The sequence below is a fragment of the Gavialis gangeticus genome, unplaced genomic scaffold (assembly GCF_001723915.1).
Source record: "Gavialis gangeticus isolate Ggan-Ray unplaced genomic scaffold, GavGan_comp1, whole genome shotgun sequence".
Lineage (NCBI taxonomy): Eukaryota > Metazoa > Chordata > Crocodylia > Gavialidae > Gavialis > Gavialis gangeticus.
In genome coordinates this window covers 27,232,239-27,248,803 of record NW_017729001.1, presented here as the reverse complement: position 1 = coordinate 27,248,803, position 16,565 = coordinate 27,232,239, and the positions used below count along the sequence as shown (strand labels likewise).

General features: G+C 53.6%; 1 protein-coding gene across 1 annotated transcript in view; it reads right to left on the bottom strand.

The window, feature by feature from the left end:
• The window catches only part of NCOR2 (nuclear receptor corepressor 2), a 437,249-nt gene that overhangs the window by 153,887 nt on the left and 266,797 nt on the right, over positions 1-16,565 (bottom strand). The window contains exons 10-12 of the mRNA XM_019507112.1: positions 7,605-7,777; positions 6,061-6,151; positions 3,230-3,408 (exon numbers count right to left, since the gene is read on the bottom strand). Of these exons, the coding sequence (XP_019362657.1) occupies positions 3,230-3,408; positions 6,061-6,151; positions 7,605-7,777 (443 nt within the window). The remainder of the gene's footprint in view (positions 1-3,229; positions 3,409-6,060; positions 6,152-7,604; positions 7,778-16,565) is intronic.

Genomic DNA, 16,565 nt, shown 5'->3' with positions numbered 1-16,565 from the left:
GTGGGAACACAACTATCTCTGGAGCTTACAAGAAAGACACCTTTAAACTTCACCCATTTGCAGCTGCCAGCTTTGTTACATAAAGTGCCTTGAAGTGTGAATCTACACAAATTTAACACCACACTCTGGAGAGCTGTTCTGTGGCACATGATTAAAAAAGAAAAACAAAACCCAAAAAAAACAAAAAAGGGGGGAAAAAAAAACCCCCAGAAGGAGAAACAGAGATTCTCTCAGAAAGTGGGCTCACATCACAGTGCTGAAGCCTGGCTGTCATGTAGTACACGGCACAAATAAATGGCTGATCAAGGAATGTGGTTTTACTGCGGTTTTATAAATATGCATGACACTGGCACATTCAGAGTGCAGCAATGCAAACAACAACGTGCCTTTCAAAGTCAGGGTTCGCCAGGCTCCTAGTGCTCAGAGGTACTTCTGATGCCAGGGACAAGCTGTACTTTCAAAGAAAACCTTATTGTCACCAGCCAGGGTCACGCTCTCAGCCTGTGCAGGGGCTACCTTTCAAACCTTTCAATGATGTTCGTGTGCAAGGCTGAGTACCAAGTTCCAGTCCTTAGCTGGGCCTTCTGGATGCTGCCACCATGCAAAACAACAGAGAACACCTTACTGCTAATGGCAGCACATGGCCAATTTGGGGCAGATTCAAAGACTGAAAAAAGGCGGCAGGATGAAGCTTGAACCCCGTGGTAATCTCTCTTGAGCTGGGCATTTATTTGGTTAAATCTGCTTAGCTTCAAGGCTGAAAGGGCTATTTCTAACTGCTGTGATGGTGACTGGGGCTGAGTGGGTTGAAGGGGAAGGATCCCAGTTAGTTTCCATGGGGTTGGGAGAGCGTTACAGGCTGAAGTTTGGTTAAGCAACCATTTGTGGATCCTTCAAATTGCATTGTACATGTGCCGTGTGTTTTGCAATTTTGGGGCAAGTATCTCGGTGGTCTAATAAAAGGTGTCACCCCTACCCAGAATCCTGACTCCTTGCATTGTGCATGACACACAATGGCACAAACGACACGATCACGCTCACACAACGCCGTCACGTGGGGAGTTTTCCAGGGCTTTTATCTAGGCAAGACCCATTGGGTGTTCCTTACATCGAAGCTTGAGTAATTACCCTGCTCACCGTGGCAGAGCAATACTTGCAGGTCTGAGAGCATGCCATATATTTTTTAAAACAGCTAAAAAGTAACCAGAGTAATAAATAACCAAAGCAAGGTCATCACAAAGGGCTTTTGTGCATCTTTGCAAGTGTTTTGTTTCAGCTGCCAGCAGGAGTAACCGCCGTGAAGAAGTTCCCTTGAAGGCACTCCTGGCACAGATAAAGCTGGGAGAGACCAGGTGTCTCACAAATAGTCTCATTCAGAAAAGTGTTCGCTGTAGTTTCCACTTCAGTGAGGGGCAGATAAACACCAAAGCGGGGCTGTCCAACTCATTTTGCCCCATGAGCTGGGCAAACCACTGCTGAAGGCACAGCAGCTCTGGAGCACAAGGGGTGGATCTCGCTGATGCTCATCTCTCTTTTTCCGGCTGCCAACCGCAGTTGCCTGCAACGACCCAAGGCCCTGAATGTGGCACCTGGCAGGGGCTGCATTCATCCCCCAAGTTTCAAAGCCGTGCCAATAATCCCTGCAGGCCATAATGTAACCCCTTGCAGGCCACACGCAGCCCATGGGCTGCCAATTGTACAGCCCTGGTCTAAATTACTGCCTGTTGGGACCGTGGCCATTAAACCTTGAGCTATCCGTTGCTGCCAAAGGAAGCTGGAGAAACTGCACTTTTTAAACCACCTTCTGGAAATAATGGTACCCCGACCAAAAATAACCTCTGCGGCCTTCCTGGCAGAAAGTGGCCCCAGAGCTGTGGGCTGATAGCCCTCTCCCTGCCAGAGATCAGAATCGGAGAAGCAGGTCTGAATTCCCCAAAAGGGCACCCATAGCTCTCCTTAGACAGAAGTTGTCCCAACCAAAGCTTGGTCTGAGAAGAGAACATCCAACATGGAAACATCTCTGCTGGAGCAGGTACCTGCAGGGACAGTAGCTGCCAGCTTGGTAAGCTCTGCTACAAGGCACGAGCTATAGGGGAGGAGTGCGGTGGAAGGCAACTGGAAGATGAAACCCGTGGGTGTCCGGACAGATTAGTCTGACAATCCGAGTCCCAGGAGTCTCCCTAGACAACTACAAAACACGCGGTGCCCAAAAGGAGGGTATCTGGCGTTAGCAGGACAACAGTGCAAGGCACCAAGTATCGTGTTTCGCTGACCCTCCCTTAACCTGGCCCATTTAAGGAGCTACGTGAAAGCATGAAATGAATTGTTTTTCCTAACAGAAAGAGCAGATTTCCAAGGGGACGGGTGCCCAGACCGTGTGTGAAGGGGCCGTGGTGAGGGTGTGCCAGCCCTGAAACCATCCACATTCAAGTGCTAATTACAGACAGGACACTGACTCTTTGCATCTCAACGATTTAATTTTACCTCTGCGAAATCCATGCCGACTTATCATGACAACCTGGGCTTACTATTCAGTCTCATGACTACAAGAAGGGAGGGGGGTAACTTCAGTAAGGAAAGATCAGACGGTTAAAAAGGAGACTTAAACAATCCGGGGGGGCTGGGAAGGGGGTGGCCAGCCCTACCCCTAGGTCTGGGAGTAAGTTTCTAAACTATGACTGAGCTTCCTCAATCGCTGGCCAGCTGCCTCTGCCTGAGATCAGCCCAGAGGCTCTCTGCCAATGTGAGAAAACCTTGTCTTGCATACGCTGAGCACCCGTTTCACACCCCTATGCCCAGGACCAAACACAAGGCACGGCCACTCACCCTGCCACCTAGCCCAAAGCATTTTCCATTCTCACATGCAGCGTCTCCAGTGTTGTGTGCTTGCGTTTTGCAAAGCCAAACCCTCATCCCAGCTACCCGGACACACTTCTCAGCCCTGCCCACGTCCCTTTTGCTAAACTCAGCTTGTTCACTTTTCCTGGCATGGACAGACGGAGCCGTCCGTGGATTCACTTGAGTCACCAGTCTTTGCCTCCTACAGCACAGCAGCCATTTGAGCTACAGCAGGGAACCCGGCTGCTGCAGCAAAAGACCCTGGGCTACCGCTGTCCACCACGACCAGCCTGTCTAAGCACTTCAGCATCTAGCCCCCAAGTTGTTACCCCGCGATTTCCAACCACAGGTTCCCACCTGAAACTGTAAGAAGCGTCTTTGTTCTACTCACTTTTCCCGGAAGGTTTCCTTCTCCTGCTCGCTCCACATGTTCATCACTTGCCGGTCCTTGTAGACCTTCATGGGGTCGTCCATGAGGCCGTTCATGTTGATGAATTTAATGCGCTGCTGGTCAGCATCATACAACATGGGGGGGATGACGGCGAGCTGGCGCATCTGCTTCTCCAGGTTCTGTGGGGAAAGCGCGGAGAACACCTTGTCAGCACCGTGGAGCCCGTGGGACAACTGCAAGACACAGATGTTCCCAGGAAAAGGACAAGAGAGGGAAGAAGAAGAGAATTCATAGGCCAGGGCAAGACAGCTTTACTGCGGGAGTAATTGTAAATTAAATGCTGAAGGCAGCTTTCGCCGTCAGATGGGAAACCATTCATCTTCCACTTGGAAGCAAAAGGCTTCTCAGATGCACTGCCTGACCTGAGGAAACCGAGCCACAGCGGTGAGGAGACACAAGCAAAACCCCAGGGAGCCTTAAGGCTCGCTAAACCCGCTGCGGCGGGAGGTTGGCTTTGCAAATAAAACCACGAGGGCAGCTCCAATCCCAGGGTGCAAGCGAAGGCGGCCCAGATCCCCAAGAGCCCCGGTCCAAGTGCTGCTTTGCTGAACGCAGGGTGCGGAGGAGGCGTCTGTCTCCACTCGCATCCCAGGGATATGTTTTGGGGGGAGGGTTTCCTAACATTGTTCTCCCGTTCTTTCCTCCTCTCTATTGGGTTTGAAACTGAATTGAATGCACCGAGAGACAACTGCTTTAGCATACTAAGCTAAATCCCCGAGCTTGCTCTGCGTGGGCTACCAAACAGGGCTGATTTCCACGTGGTACTGCTGCCCCGCATTTACAGGCATGCACTGCATTTTTCATGTATCCAGGTTGTAGCTGTATTGGTCTACAGGCAAAAGGAATCAAAATGCGTGGAAGAGGTGATATCTTTTATTAGACCGACTAGATATTTGCAAAACGAATCGTTTTATTTATTTGCAAGCTTTTGGGCACGCTCGCCCTTCGTCAGGTATAGGAGAGGGTAGAGATTACAAAACTTCCCCTTTCATTCACAGGAATTTTCATTTCTACCTGGGAAACCTGTTACAATCTCTGCTCTCTCCTATGCCTGATGAAGGGTGAGTGTGCCCAAAAGCCTGCAAATAAATAAAACGATTTGTTTGCAAATATCTAGTCTGTCTAATAAAAGATATCACCTCCTCCAAGTGTTTTGATTCTTGTTGTATTTTTCCTGGATCAGCCAACTGCATTGTACGTGTTGTTCGTTTTGCAATTTTGGGGCAAATATCTCAGTGGTCTAATAAAAGGTGTCATCCCTACCCAGAATCCTGACTCCTTGCATTGTGCATGACACACAATGAGTAGGCCCGGTGGACTCCAGTGCTGCTTGTCATGAGGGAAGACATCTACCCAAGGTGAGCAAGGGTCTCCTAATCTGACCCTAGTTGATTATGGGTCAAGGAAGCTCCACTGTGGGTGGCCATGTTCTGACCTGGATGTGTCACGGGGAGTTAATACCTTTGAAGATGCCAAACCTATAATAGGATAGAGAAGGGCCAGCCTAGTGGTGGTCTGACTCTGCACAGGACCTCCCTGCTCCACTGACCAAATGAGGCCTAAATACCATAGCCTGACATGGAAGGAGATACGGTTCCAGGAGCAAGTGCCAGGCAAAGAGCATTCAACGGTCCATGGCACAGCACCCGGCCTTACATTTGGCCACAACAGTTGGGTTCACCACAGCCTCAAACCCTGATACAAAGCCTCAGGGCGGCAGTATCTCCCCTAAAAGCATTACTCCAAAAGCTAAAGGGAGGTTCTTGCATGGCGAGAGGCAAAAGCCAGTTCTCATTGCGATATGGGGTGGATCCTGACCGCAGCGGACCTGTAAAACATGAGCAAAATGCAGCAAGCAGAAGCACGATGTGTGCAGTGAGGCTGTTTACACAAGTAACGCAGCAGGACTGCCACCAAGGCAGGGCACTGAGTTCAAATCTTCTGCTTGGTGGTGGCAGAAATGCACACGTTGCACTTTCCACCCCTAGTCTCTCGTCAGAAGGAACACTGTGCTGAATGGTGAGCTAACGGCCCCTGTGTGATGGGACTGCTTCCCTGCCTTAAACACTGCACAAAGGTGAATGGCTGCAAGGACCATCTTAAACTCTCCTCTGGGAAGAGAGTTTTGGGCCCGCAGAAGGATATCTGGGTGAGACTCAATGGCCTGCAATATGCAGGTCACAAAAGATGCTCTGGTGGTCCCTCCCTAGCCTTAGACCCTATGAAACGGTGAAGCTTCTCACTACAGCTGAGAGGGATACTCTCGATTGACTCTGCAACTGGGGAACAGCCCATTCCCTCTAACCAAGGGCAGGGAGCGTAGTGTCCTGCACCTACAGCAATCATCTCTATTGCTCTTCCCTCCCAACCCTGAGTCTATTCAACACAGTCTGTCATCGGTGGCAAGCCAGAGCAACCCTTGTGAAACAAGATCCAAGAGAAGCCATCGTCTGTGGGGTGTTTTGAGGATGAACAGAGCTCTTGCAGGAAGGCGATATGGCTTGCTAAGATACAAGCCACTCATTTCATGGGAATCCCCGTGCAAAACTATGGCTGCTACTAAAAAATAGCCCAGAAACCTGTGTTATTGAGCCCACAGCAACGTATACTGACCACAGCTTGGCCTTTAAATTTAACCCGGCGCTGGTATTCAAGTTCCATGGGCAGGGCCGGCTGCGACTACAGACGGCCCCAGAGGGGAAAGGAAAATGGGGGGTGGAGGGGACGTGCAGGGGAGAGAGAGGGAAGGAGGAACGGTGCTCGGGTCTCACCTCTTGCTCCGAGAGCCCGTCAATAATTTCCGACACCTCGTGTTCGCTGCGCGCAGCCGACATGGAGAGACCGCTGCCCCTCTGTCCTACCCTGCTGGGAAATGGCAGCGAGAAACTGAAAACGGCAAGCTGCATTTTGTACTTGGCACCGTGCCTCACACACTGATGGTGACTACTTGCATCTGAAAGGGCGAGCCAGCCCCGCTGAATGGAGGGACAGTCACAACAGTAAACAGAGGCCACTTCGGAGGGCAGGGGGAGGGGGAGGCATCAGGTGAGGGGCACAAGCCTCTCAGAGCCGCCTGGCTACAAAACCTTTCCAGTGATGTCCCCTACCTTCAAAAAACACCTGCACCACATGGGCAGCATGTTGGACCCCAAACTTCAGGGTCCCAAGAACACAGGACTGATTCGAGTTAAAAGACTGCAAACCCCAATCCTACAGATGCTAGTGGGTGTAGTGCTCAATGCCACATACAGCTCCACTAACTGCAAGGGGACTAGCTGGGGTTACTGGTCACAAACGCAGGCAGGATCAAGTCCTACAATGAGCGAACACCAAGCCAGCCCCTTACCTGTGTCACCTCCCACCCCCAGGACCGTCAACCTTGATGGATGGGTTAAAATCTCCCACCAGCTGCCTGACTCTGGCATAAATTAAGGTCCCTTTTGTCCCCTCCATCCAGTGCCGCTGCCTTTGGGTTGCAAAGCCTACCGGGAACCATTTACACCGAAAGAAATCTTTAGGTGCAATTAAAAATAAAGTCATTGCTGGCGAGAGCTTCAGTCCAGACAAAGGCATTTTGACAATCAAAATAGGAAACGTTGTGAAAACTGCAAATACCAGATCGTTACGGCCTTATGAAAACAGAAAACATCTTCATTTGGGGTCTGAAACATCTGGTTGCCCCCTTTTAAGTTAGAAACAAGTTACAGAGAAGGAGGCTGCTGGGCAGAGCATTGGGAAGCACCAACTCCGCTCGCCCCAAAGGCGGCAGGGGAAACTGGCAGCGTCGCATGACATGGCTTGGGTCCTGACTCGCGGCGGCATCTCAAGCCAACCGCCATCTGGTTTAAATAAGAAGGGGCTGGAGACAGGGAGTTTTGCAGCGAGAGGAGAACGGCTTTTAACCATCGACATAATTAACTTGCTGTGAGGCTGTCTGTACTGAGCTGGGCCTACCGGGCTGGGGCAGGGTAGACAGGGCCCCAGCAGGTGCTTGGAGCAAGGAGCTACCCCGTGGCCAACCGGGAACTCAGCAAGGCCAGGAAGATGGGAATCGGGATTCTTAGCATTCCTCATCCTCTGTCTTCGGTCTGAGCTACACGGAGCCCCCACGGGGAGAGAGCAACCGAGCTATTTGCTCATTGGGCCCTGTGGTTCATGTACCCGACAGCTATCTCACTGGGGGGGGAAGGAGAAAGGGGCTCGTTTCCCCAAAAAGGGAATTTAAACCCGCCCTTAAAGCCCGGACCCTGTACAGAGGAAAGAGAAAGGCTGGCCGCTACAGGGCTCAGCCCTTTCCTACCGCTTATCCTCTAACCTCTGCATGCGCTCTTGCAGTTCCCGCTGCTTCCGGATCTCAGGGAACTGCTTCTCATAGTACTCGCGCACTTTGCTCTCCTTGGCGCGGCGCCGGGGGTTGTTCTCTATGCGCTCCACTTTCTTTTCCCAGGCTTCCATCAGCTGGTCGTAGCGCTGGCAAAACTTTTGTTCCTGAAAGGGCACAGGGGAGCGGGAGGTCAGAAAAAAAGTGCCCCCTGGCCTTCCTCACCAAGCAGCCCCACCAGTCCTGCCCTGCATCGCTGGGGGGGATGAGCTGTGCCTCGCAGAACAGAACAGGGTGGGTTAGGATGCTTACGCACCGCGCAGGGCTGGGGACCAGAGAGAAAGGACAGGCTGAGGTTCAGTGCTCTTGGTGGAAAGCATTTCCTCTTTGGAGGGAAGAAAGGTTTCTTCTCTGCCCAGGATCCACTCGCACCAGAGTGGGACTTTGCATCTGAGCATCTCCAAGCCCTTTATGCTATTCATTAATCAAAGCCCCCAAGGAGCCAGATAAGCACAGGCTGGTTTCCAGATAAGGCAGATTAAGCACACAAAAGGGCTGCTAGTGGGCCCAAGGTCACAAAGAGGCAGTATACACAGGGGCAGGAAGGGCTTTCCAGGCCTTCACCCTAACCATTGAGCCACACGTTTTCCTGAAGACACGTGCCCACATTTCCTCTTGCCTTCAGTCTTATACCCAGCTGAATCTGGTAACCTCCAACCAAGGAGGACATGTGCAACTCTCAACAGCCCTTCCTGCCCCACTGATAAGGGCTGGACCTCGTTCTCAAGGCCCCGGGCTCCTCCTTGCTTCCTCCTCTCCTGGCTCCAATTTCTTTCACCCGTTTTACCCCAGTGTCAATTTACAGAGCGTGCTGGAGTGACTCCAGATTTAGGCAGGTGTGTGAGAAAGGGAGTGAGGCCAGAAGCCAGCGTGCTTGGTGTGCCATGCTGCACGAGCACCAAAAGGAGAAGAGACTTGGCAGTAGGGGCTCGGGTTATGATTTGGGCAACCCGGGTTCAGTTCTTAAGACCATTCACCTGCTCTCCCTTACAGGGTGGCATTAGAGCTTGGGAGGTGTTCAGAGACAAATACACAGTTCTTTATATGCATGCCAGTATTTGTCCAGGATTTGTCCACAGGAGCTCCTCAATATCTAACCCTACACCCCACCACTCCTGCTTTCGTACGGAGGCTAGCACTTCTGACTGAAGTCAACGGAAGGGGCGAGTAGGTTTTATTTGACTGTTTTACAAGGCTGACGAAAAGCCAACCCCTGGCACACACTGCCACCCCAGTGGCTTTATTAAAACCAGCTGTGACACGCACTGCATCCCAGTGGATGGTTAGCATTGTCACTCCCTTGTATTATAAAGTGGCACCCAAGGCCCCTAATGAGACAGGAGGCCCACTGCCTTGGGCAAGCCTGTATAAACATATCCTGCAGTCCTCTGATGTCAATGGAAAAAAGTTCCCGCTGCCTTCAACCACCTTGAGAAAGAGCCTCTGCTCCAAAGAGCTTACAATCTAAATAGGTAAGGACTCAGGATCATAGTTAAGAAGAAAATCACCAAGTCTGGCCCCTGGTTCACGGCAGGATAATCCCTGATGAAGCCATCCTGGCTGAGTGCTGGTCTAACCTGCTCTTGAAAACTTCCAGAGATGGAGATCCCACGGGCTTTCTGGGCAGCCTTTTCCAACGCTTGACTACCCCACCATGAAAATCTCCAACCTAAATTTCCTCTAGTCTACACAGACAAGGCTGAGAAGGAAGCAGAGGCAAAATATCCCAGCTCAGCTATAGCTAATGCTCAAAAACTGGTGCATCCTCTTTCACTTGACATGAAAAATATCACCCCAAGTGCAGCCCCCTCCGTATAAAACCCAGCTGGAAAAGGGCCGTGCCCAGGTGCCCGCAGAGCACTCCTCTGCAGCACAAGATGCTGCGAACAGACAGGCAGCGTGGAACGGCTGGGTTTCTCCCGGGGGCAGGTCAGAGCATCTCAGCAAACGCTGCTACCAGACTGACTTGTACCAAAAACCCGGCCAGCCCTGCAAAGCTTTTCCTGAGCCTTCCTCGCTGCAGCACGTCTAAATTGGAAAGCGGGGGGAGGGAAACAACGAGAAAGAGGGAAAAAAACCCAACAAAACACCAGAGCCGTCCCTCCAAGAGCAGAGTCGATCTTCTACGACACGAAAAAGCAAATTAAAAGTGTCAGCATTAGGTGCTGGCAGGCTTCCATGCCCTGTGGAAAGCATGCACACACACACAGAGGAAGGAAGAAGCCAACAGTATTTACAGAACTGCGGCCCGCTTCTTTGGGTGCTTTTGATAACGCGAGGAGGAAGCCCCAGAACTGCGCTGTTTAAATTTAGAGCGGAGGGAAATAGGATGCTTGTGATGGCTAGGGTGGCAGGAGCCTTCCCCCGCCCAACCCCAAATAATTAGCATGGTCACCTCCTGCAGGCTGCTTTCAGTCTTCAAGGCATTTCACCCACTGAGGTCTCAGTGAATGTATTGCTGTCCCCAGTCCCAGCACCGCCTTGCCACTTGGAGCTAATCAGCGGTGCAATATAGATGGAGTCAGCCCTAAGTGACTGGCTGAGACTCCTGCTTCAGCATCCTCCACCCAGCCCAGGGCTCAAGCAATGCCTCCCAGAGCCTCTGCCACCTCTCACTTCTGGGAGGCATTTTTCCTCCCCTTTAGGGACACAAATGTATAACGGGGTAGGTCTTGCTGCAGAGCGAGCCAATTGCACATCTCACCCACCTTCCCTCTGGTTTTAGATAGCACGTGCAGAAGAATGACAAGCATGCAAGCACGAGGGCAGGCCCAGCTGTCACTGCACTGTTTCGAGCTGCCCCAGATGCTACTGATGAGTTCATAGTTCATAGACATTCAGGCTGGAAGGGACTTCAGTAGATCATTGAGTCCAGCCCCTGCCCCAGGGGCAGGAAGTCAGCTGGGGTCATAGGATCCCAGCAAGAAAAGCTTCCAAATTTCTCTTGAAGGTGTTCAGTGTGGGTGCTTGAAACGCACACTGTCACGCTCCAAGCGCTGTGGGGACTGACTGAGCAAGTCAGGGTTTTACAAGGGCTGCAGGCCAGATTCTGCACTAGCCCAGAGCAACTAAGTGAGGCTTCCTGCTAGCACATCCACCCACCCATCCGCATGGGTCTGTGACCCCTGCCAGCACCTCGCAAGCATTTCACGGGTTAAACCCCCTTGTCTGCTTGCTCAGGCAGAGCCAAAGGCCCTGGAGAGGTGCATCTTATTCTCACCTGTGGGCCTGGCTAGCTCACTCCTCACCCCCTTGCTGACAGCAGTCCAGAGTCCTGCAGTTGCACCCTGACCCAACAGCCAGCTGGGTCAAGCAGGGGCATCCTTGTCTGACTAGGTAAGCCAAGAGCACGGTGTCACCCTAAAAGAGCAGAGACAGGACAGCCTCTAATGGAGACGCTTCAGTCCTTCACGCTGGGGTCCAGAGCAAATATCAGGTCCATGTGAAGGCAAGGAGGCAGCCAGCGGGGATTTTAAGGTTTCGATCTGAGTGGAACGAATGCATTCGAGGCCACAAATGAGGAAGCGAAAGCAGATGTCGCTTTATAAAAATCGATGGCAAGCCCCAAATCTCTCCCCTTTCCTCTACCCCTTCCCCTCCACTCTCCCACACCCAGAACCATGCTCTGAGCTCTCTGGCCAGCCTCCAGAAAGCTCATCAGCAATGATTTTTCATTAGTCATGGTCCAGGACACGGCAGCAAAAACACCATGGATGGATTTCTTTGAGACTTGAAGTCTCCTCTCCATCAGCTTGTCCTCAAGGCAGGAGGGAAGCCTGAAGCTCGAAGACTTCCTGGGGTTCTGCCCTGCTCAGATGCCTCTCTCCTCTCAAAAGCCCCGTGCAAAGCCTTTGAGAAGGGAAACTTGGGGAATCCTGTGGGAATCTTTTGGATTGAGGCCCAAATCTCAACTCAGCCAGAGGAATGAATCATACCCTTGCTCCTGTGCACATCCAGTCCCTGCTGCAGGGTGCTTGCAGAAGCAGCAAGTCGCTCAGAAACAAGCCAAGGCTTCTCTTGCAATGGCTCCACTCCCAGTTCACACCAGTAGAAGGATGCTGCAGGCTTGGGTCTGAACGTACCTCCCCTATGCAGCACTGGTGTCTCTGACAGACTAGCAATTGTGGAGGCCACTGGGTTCAGACGCGAGTGAGGGCACGACCGAGCAGAGCTGTGCCTGGGCACGCTGTGACCGAGCATGGCCTGATGCGTGGCGCTGCTTTGCTCAACATCATGGGCACAGCCAGATGTCAGCTCCTTAGTTTCTGGCAATGAGGCAGAAGGGAGAAAGGACCCAGCTCAAACTGAGTCAGGTGTGCGATGCGGGCAAGCCAGAGCCTGTGCCCTGCAAGTTATTCCAGGCCCTGCGGTCCATGCTCTGCAACCCGCAAAGGCAGGAGGCTCCTCTCCAACCCCGGTGCGGCTGCCGATCCCGTTCCCCTTTCGTGTTCACACTGTAGGCTCCTTGGGACAGGAGCCAACACCTCCGCTCCCGAAGGGCAGGGGCCTGCCATCTAGACAGCCGTGCTTCAGGCATTTGCGCCTCTTTGGGGAAGCCGGAGGTGCTGCCTTTTACCACTGTAACTGGGATGAAGTGCTGGGGTGAAGGCAGGCCTGAGGCAGGATTCGGCTCTGGGCCGGACAGCGCAGCTCCAGCCTGGTTGAGCGGCTGCAGGGTAACAAGGGGGAACTGGCGCTTCCACTTCCGGTTACTTTGGCCGCAGTCTCCTCTAGTGTCATCAGCTCTTAGCATTACCCCACAGCATGAAGAGCTCCGGCGGAGAAGGCATTTCTGCCCTGGGAGCTCCCTGAAGTCCTCTCCCACCACCTTCCCTCCCAGTGGGAGCGCTGGCATCAGCTCTGGCCCTGGACAGCCCATCCGCTCTAGGAGCAGAAGCTACCTGAGCTGGGCCAGATGCCCTGGCACGGACAGCTTTGGTTGTGCCGATGTCAAGGGCTCTGTGGATCCAGTTTGGTGTCCCATGAGCCAAGATGCAAGTGTTTCTTCTAGCCCAGGGATGACCAAACTTCAGCGTGGGTGGCGGGGGCAGCCTCAGTGTGTGGCTCAAGGTAGATTGGGAAGGAGGTGGGCAGCACAGCAGGAAGCAGAAAGCAGAGCAAGAGATCAGGCAGGGAGCACCAAGTGTGGAGCAGAAAGCAGAGCAGCAGGATTGGGCAGGGGAAGGGGACAAGAATGGCACCTGGGGAGGGTGCACAGCTACCTGTTGGAAAGGTTGCTCTAAAGGGACAAGTGACAGGGCCAAGAGGGAAATTGGCTTCCTAGCCCCTCAGGTTGCCCCATCAGCCTGGCACTGAGAGCTAGGAATCGCTCGCTCTGCCCAGATGCCCCCTGTACTGCCTTTGCTCCCACACCACCGCTGGAACCAAAGCCCGTGACAGCCCCAGGGATATCATTTGCCTGGACTCCTCTCTCCTTCTGGCCTCCCCAGGGCTCAGCTCACTCAAAGAGCTGGTGCACTGCAGTCTTTACCCCTAGCTGCCCGTCCCTGGCACAGCCTTTCCCCCTGCATGGAAGCCCAGTCCTCGGCCTCCCTTTCAGGGCATTGCACAGAGGCCTTCTCCACCTCTGCTCTGAAGACAATGTCTGCACCAGGTGTACAGCTGCAAAGCTGTCACTGAGATGTGCAAGGCTGTGGTCTGCACCAGTCCAGCCGTCTGGGCTTCCAAGGCTGTGCTGGTACAAACAGACCTGCACAGTAGCTTTCCCTGTTTGAACCAGAGCAGCTTCCCCTCTGACTAGCCCTGGTCCGCGGCTAGTCCCAGCCACCTTCCTAACCGCCGGTCCACCCCCACCAACGGCATCTCCCCAGCGCTCCTGCTGCCCACTGTGTCTGCCGACCCACTGTCATGGTGCTTTGAGGGTGCGACACAGCTCCCATGGTCTCCACTGCTCTCCAGGACCGGGTTTTCAATGCACACACTTTTCCATGGGTGCAATCAGGTGCTTGGATCTCGCTGCTTTTCAGCAGTGCATTTAGGCAGCCAGCTTCCTTGGGGCTCTTTGGGAAGTCCAGCCTGAAGCACGAAACCCACTAGAGCGCAGCTACAGAGAAGCAAATCCTGGCCTGGGTCACCCTTGGGCTCTCTTCCACCCACACGGGCCAGGGACAAGTCAGGCTCAGAAAGTCCTTGCGATTTATGGCTGTAACGCAGGTTTATCTCCTTTTATGCACAGGTGTCCCCTATTAGGAAACCTGGGACCTGCCAGGGACTGATGTGGAAATGGGATGACTGAACGGTGCAAGGTCACAGCCTGCGGGGGGAACACAGGGGACGGGCAGGATGGCAATGAAGGGGAGACAATGAGCGTGCACAACAAGCAAAGCCCACGGACCTTTCCCATAATCACGCGCGATCTCCCGCTGCCCCCAAGCTGCCCAGCTGTAGCTCACATGGGCTGCTCAGCTCTACTTCCCGTGCATGAGAGAGAGCTCTCTCCTGGGGGCCAGGCCCTGCCTTGGATCTTGCGTTAATCTGTCCGAATCCATTGAAGGAATAACAGCATAACGGGAGGGAGGGAGGGGAAGGAAGGACAGTGGCTATCAATTACCTGCCGAAAGCCAGGAAAATCCTCCTCTGTCCCCTCCTCAGAGCAGATCTGCCACCCCAGGCAGGAAGGAGGGAGCCTCGGTGAGCTGGGAAAGCTCCCCTGGAGCCCGGCAGGGCATTTGCATTTGGAAAGGATCAGATCTGATCTAATCAGCGCTTGCCCCTGGCTTTGCACCTGCCCTGCCGGGTCTGGAGCAGCCTCTCTGAGGGCAGCTCTTCCAGGAACAGGGGACCGCAGTGCCTAGTCTAGGTGTCTTTACCTGCCGGTCTCAAACCCAGCCCCCCCAGCACGCATGGATGTGGCAGGCCACGGCAGACACTGGTCCTAGAGGGCAGTCTGGCAGGTGGGTAGGGCAGTTCCAAGACCCCACCACCCCCTTCACATCCTGTCAGCTGAGAGATAACGGGCAGTCTGGCTCAGCTAGGCACGTGGAAGATGGCAGCACAGGGGCCTGACCGGAGGCTCGCAGGGCACTGTTTACGAGTGGCACAGAGCCCAGCTGACCTCCCGTTCCTACAATGCCTGCCACCCATCTCCCTCCTTGCCTCTGCACAGACGTGGTGAGATTCCCGCGGGCTCTGCCCCCTGCTTCACACAAGCCATCAGCAGTGCCCCCCGGACGCAGCTCCCTGGGGCAGGCACGGCGGGGTCCCAAGAGAAGGGGGAGGGCAGCAAGCCCAGTATAGGAGCAAGCCCTGGCCTGGCAGGAGCATTCCCTGCCCTGGGGATAAGTAGGAGCTTTTGAGTTTCATTTGGGAACTAAGGAAAACAGTCACAAGGGGAGATTGGGGAACTAGAAGGAAAACAGCCAGCTCTAAACCCTGCCAAGTGAAATCTCCCGTCACGGGTGAGAAGCGATAGGTAACACAAACAGACCGCGATGGCCCAGAGATTTCACAGCTACTGGGTTTTTGCACTTCTCCAAGTGATGCCAGCTGGGCCGGTCTGTGATAAATAAGCATCGGCAGGCGAATGAGGATTTGAGATGCCCCGTGCTGCTGGAAAGTCCTGCTTTTATAGATACGCTTTTGGGAGTTTGGCTGGCAGCATCCCAGATGCGGGCAGGAGGTGGCTGGCTGCTGCGGCCGTGCATCGGCCTGCGCTTTGCCCCAGAGAAAGATCGCTTCAACAACGCTCACAGAAGCGAGCCACGCTTGTCTTAGCAAACAGGGTCTGAGGAACACGTCAGTCTTGCGATCCCGTCCCACTGATGCTGCGGTGGGGCAGCACGCAAAGCAAGATCCCTGCGGGGGAAACATGTCGAGAGGTTGAAACTTGTTTCGTCCCAACTCAGATCGATGATGGAGCCAGAGCCGGGCCTTGGAGCGGGGCTCACAGTTTTTAGGAGACTGCCACAGCCACCAGGTCCTTGTGAGGTGGGTGCATCGGCCTCTCCTTCCCCTCGCCCCCGGGACCCAGGAACCTCCATAGCGGAAGCTGTGCTCGGATCGACACGGTCCCATGAAAAGCGTCTGTTTTGAGGAACTGGCCTTCTCACATGAAAACAGCTCATCGAAACATGGCCCACTGGCTCCACACTACATGTGCAACTCCCCGCCACGTGACTGAGACACCCAGTGCCAGGACGGCTCCAGGACCCATGCCTCTTCGCTGTTGCTCTGCACAAGAGCTGGGAGAAGATGCTGCCCACCCTTCGCAAGTTTAATCACAGGATCGGTGGCAGACTATGAGGTCCCCCTCTGGAGCGCCTGGTCTGCCCGAGCCCAGGTCCGTACAGCGTGTTACCAACCTTCAGCGGCATCATCTGATGCTAAAGGGATGCCTGGTTATGTGTTTACTCCCTAAAGCCCCGCCAGGCTCACTGGCCAGGCAAAAGGTATCTCTCTCTTCATACGTATCTTTGTTGGATGCTGCTATGAGTTAAAGCATTGGGCTGGAACAACTCGGGGGCTGTTTCAGAGTCTGTCGCCTGCAGAGATCCCTGCTGGTCAGCTACCGGATCATGAGGGATGGCCGAACCAAACCAGGAGGACCCCATCATTTGTCTGCCTAAAAGTGCGTAAGCAGCTGCAGCAAAGGCCACTTGAATGCTGCATATTGCCAGGTTTTTGATGGGCTTTGCCCCTCTCGCCAGTGTTATAACAGGCCCGGGTTCAGCGAGTTCATGCAGGGAAGGGAAGAGAAAGAAGAGAACGTGCCCAGATCCCAAGCCAGGCCCTTTGTTTTCACTTGTGACCGATGTGGACAAACTCTGCATGATCCACACAGCTCATCCTGCTTCCAATTAACGAGGCTGGCATCACCCCTCGAGGGGAAATTAAGTTCCCTCTGTTGTGCCAAACCTGAGGGTTGTTGGAAGGACT